Here is a 2,190-nt window from a genome sequence, read left to right as displayed (position 1 = left end):
CAATTGTTGTTTCCTTTTTCAGATAAGCTTTAGAATTATTTAAATTTCTAAAACTATTTGTAGGAATTCTTTGAGGGGGGTAGGAATTGCATTAAAATTATGAGTTCATTTTAGAAAATTGGCACCACAATTATAGATAGAATGCTTTTTTGTTTTAAACCAGGTCAGCTGTATCCAGTAGCATTTCCCACATTTTTGATTTGACTGATTCCAGTCTTATAATATTGTTTAACATTCTCTATCCCCTGAATTTTGTGTAAACTGATAGTTAGATCTGAAGGTTTGACCAGATTTAGGATTGATTTTATAACAAGACTTTTTAATGTGTGATGCATGTTAGAGTGACTAACCATCCCCATTTACCTGGGACTGAGGGGTGTCCTGGGATGTCAGACTTTCATGGTCAAACCTGGACAGTTGTGTCTCCTGTTACATTACGTCGGGAGGCATGTAATGTCTTGTCATCTTTTTGTGCATGTGTGGTTAAGACTGATGAGGGGTTTCAGGGTTGCCAGTCTGATCCATCATTAGAAAGCTCCCCATCAGTGTAGTCTTGGTTTGTCTGGGACAGACCCACTTTTCATTAGTTGTCCCAACGTAACGATTAATAGTGCTCCCTTGCACCCTAAAAGATGCTCTTGTCTGGATCACAATTATGTGTTTGTGCTACCTGTCGAGGTTGGTTTCCCTGAAAGCAGAGCCTGCGGTAGAGACTCAGGTGCATGTGATTTATTGAGGGCGGGCTGTTTGGGAAAACCTGGTAAGGGAGAGAGGGAAGCAGGACACAGGGAAGGAAAAGCTACAAGCAAGGTGAAGTCTGGCCTTGACTTGATGCGTGGGGGGCTGTGGAACAAAAATTATACTGCAGAATTGTTCCAGCTTTGACGCAAGGGGCCCAGCCTTTTGTATCTCCACCTAAGTCACTCAGTGGCTGTAGGCTTTGGGGAGGAGGCCAGAGTCTCTAAGCTGAGCCTCTAAGGTAAGAGAGGGTGGCTGTGAGTCAGCAGCAGCCAGCATGCACAGCAGCTGGGGCATGCTCCGCACTACCACACCCCCCCGTCAGGCTTTCACCCCAAAATCTCAACAGCCATCGATGATCAGAAGATACCATTTAATCTTCAGGTTAGCTAGAGAAGCTGTGAAAGATACAGTGAAAACTAGTATTTCAGTGTTGTCTCTTTCCTGCACCAGGTCTGTTTGCTCTACAACAAAGGCGAAGCCCTCTATGGATACTGCAACCTCAAGGATAAATGCAACAAGTTTCACGTGTGCAAATCCTTTGTCAGGGGAGAGTGCAAACTTCAGACCTGCAAACGGTCCCATCAGCTCATTCATGCTACAGCCTTGAACTTGCTGCAGGACCAAGGACTGAATATTCCAAGTGTTGTTAATTTTCAGATAATCTCTACCTACAAGCATATGAAGTTGCACAAGATGCTTGAAAATAAAGGTAGGGGTATCAGAGGTAGACAAAACACTGTCGATGAATGATATTGTTTTGAGAGTCTTTGCTGTAAAGAAAAAACAATGAGAACAGTCACATGAAAGTGAGTGTGGGGAAAAATCACTTCATATTGTGGCATTGTCCTTGGGAAAGCTTAGAGCAGTCAGCATCTTGGGATGTAGAACTGTGATTCTAAGCAAAAGAGGGAAGGGATTTTTATTTTCATCACTGCCACTGCCAACTAATAGAATCTGCCCAAGCGTTTGAACAGTGTAGCTCCTTGGTAAATTGGGGGTCAGGAAGTTGGAAGAACAGTCTTAACAGGTTGGTTGTGAAAAAGAGGAGGCAGATGGGCCGGTGGCTGGAAAAGCAAGGATAATGTAGGGATGGCTTCCTTTCATTAAAGGAAATGAAAGGTTTTTCTTTTTTAATTTTTTAAGTAATTTTAACCATATTACAGAAGAATTTGGAAAATAGACTAGAAATAAAAATTGCATATGACTCTGCTCACTCTAATCTGCAATACTTATTAACATTTTATAATAGGCCTTTCAGTTCTGTTATACTAATCCAGTTGTGCTCAAAGTACACATTAGCATTTTACGTTTTTACTTTATACAGCATCATAAATATCTTCCCATATTGCTGCATGGTCTTTTGAACATTTTAAAAAGTCTACAGAGTGTGGTTGGGTGTTCTTTTTTTTTTTTGAGACAAGAGTCTCGCTCTGTTGCCCGGGCTAGAGT

The 2,190-nt window shown here is 41.6% G+C and overlaps 1 protein-coding gene across 1 annotated transcript in view; it reads left to right on the top strand.

Annotated features, from left to right (window-relative positions):
* ZC3HAV1L (zinc finger CCCH-type, antiviral 1-like) overlaps window positions 1-2,190 on the top strand; it is a 7,245-nt gene that overhangs the window by 3,911 nt on the left and 1,144 nt on the right. Inside the window, exon 3 of the mRNA XM_012642769.1 lies at window positions 1,192-1,450. Within this exon, the coding sequence (XP_012498223.1) occupies window positions 1,192-1,450 (259 nt within the window). The remainder of the gene's footprint in view (window positions 1-1,191; window positions 1,451-2,190) is intronic.

The sequence above is a fragment of the Propithecus coquereli genome, unplaced genomic scaffold (assembly GCF_000956105.1).
Source record: "Propithecus coquereli isolate 6110/MARCELLA unplaced genomic scaffold, Pcoq_1.0 Scaffold186, whole genome shotgun sequence".
Lineage (NCBI taxonomy): Eukaryota > Metazoa > Chordata > Mammalia > Primates > Indriidae > Propithecus > Propithecus coquereli.
This window is presented reverse-complemented; position numbering and strand designations above follow the sequence as displayed.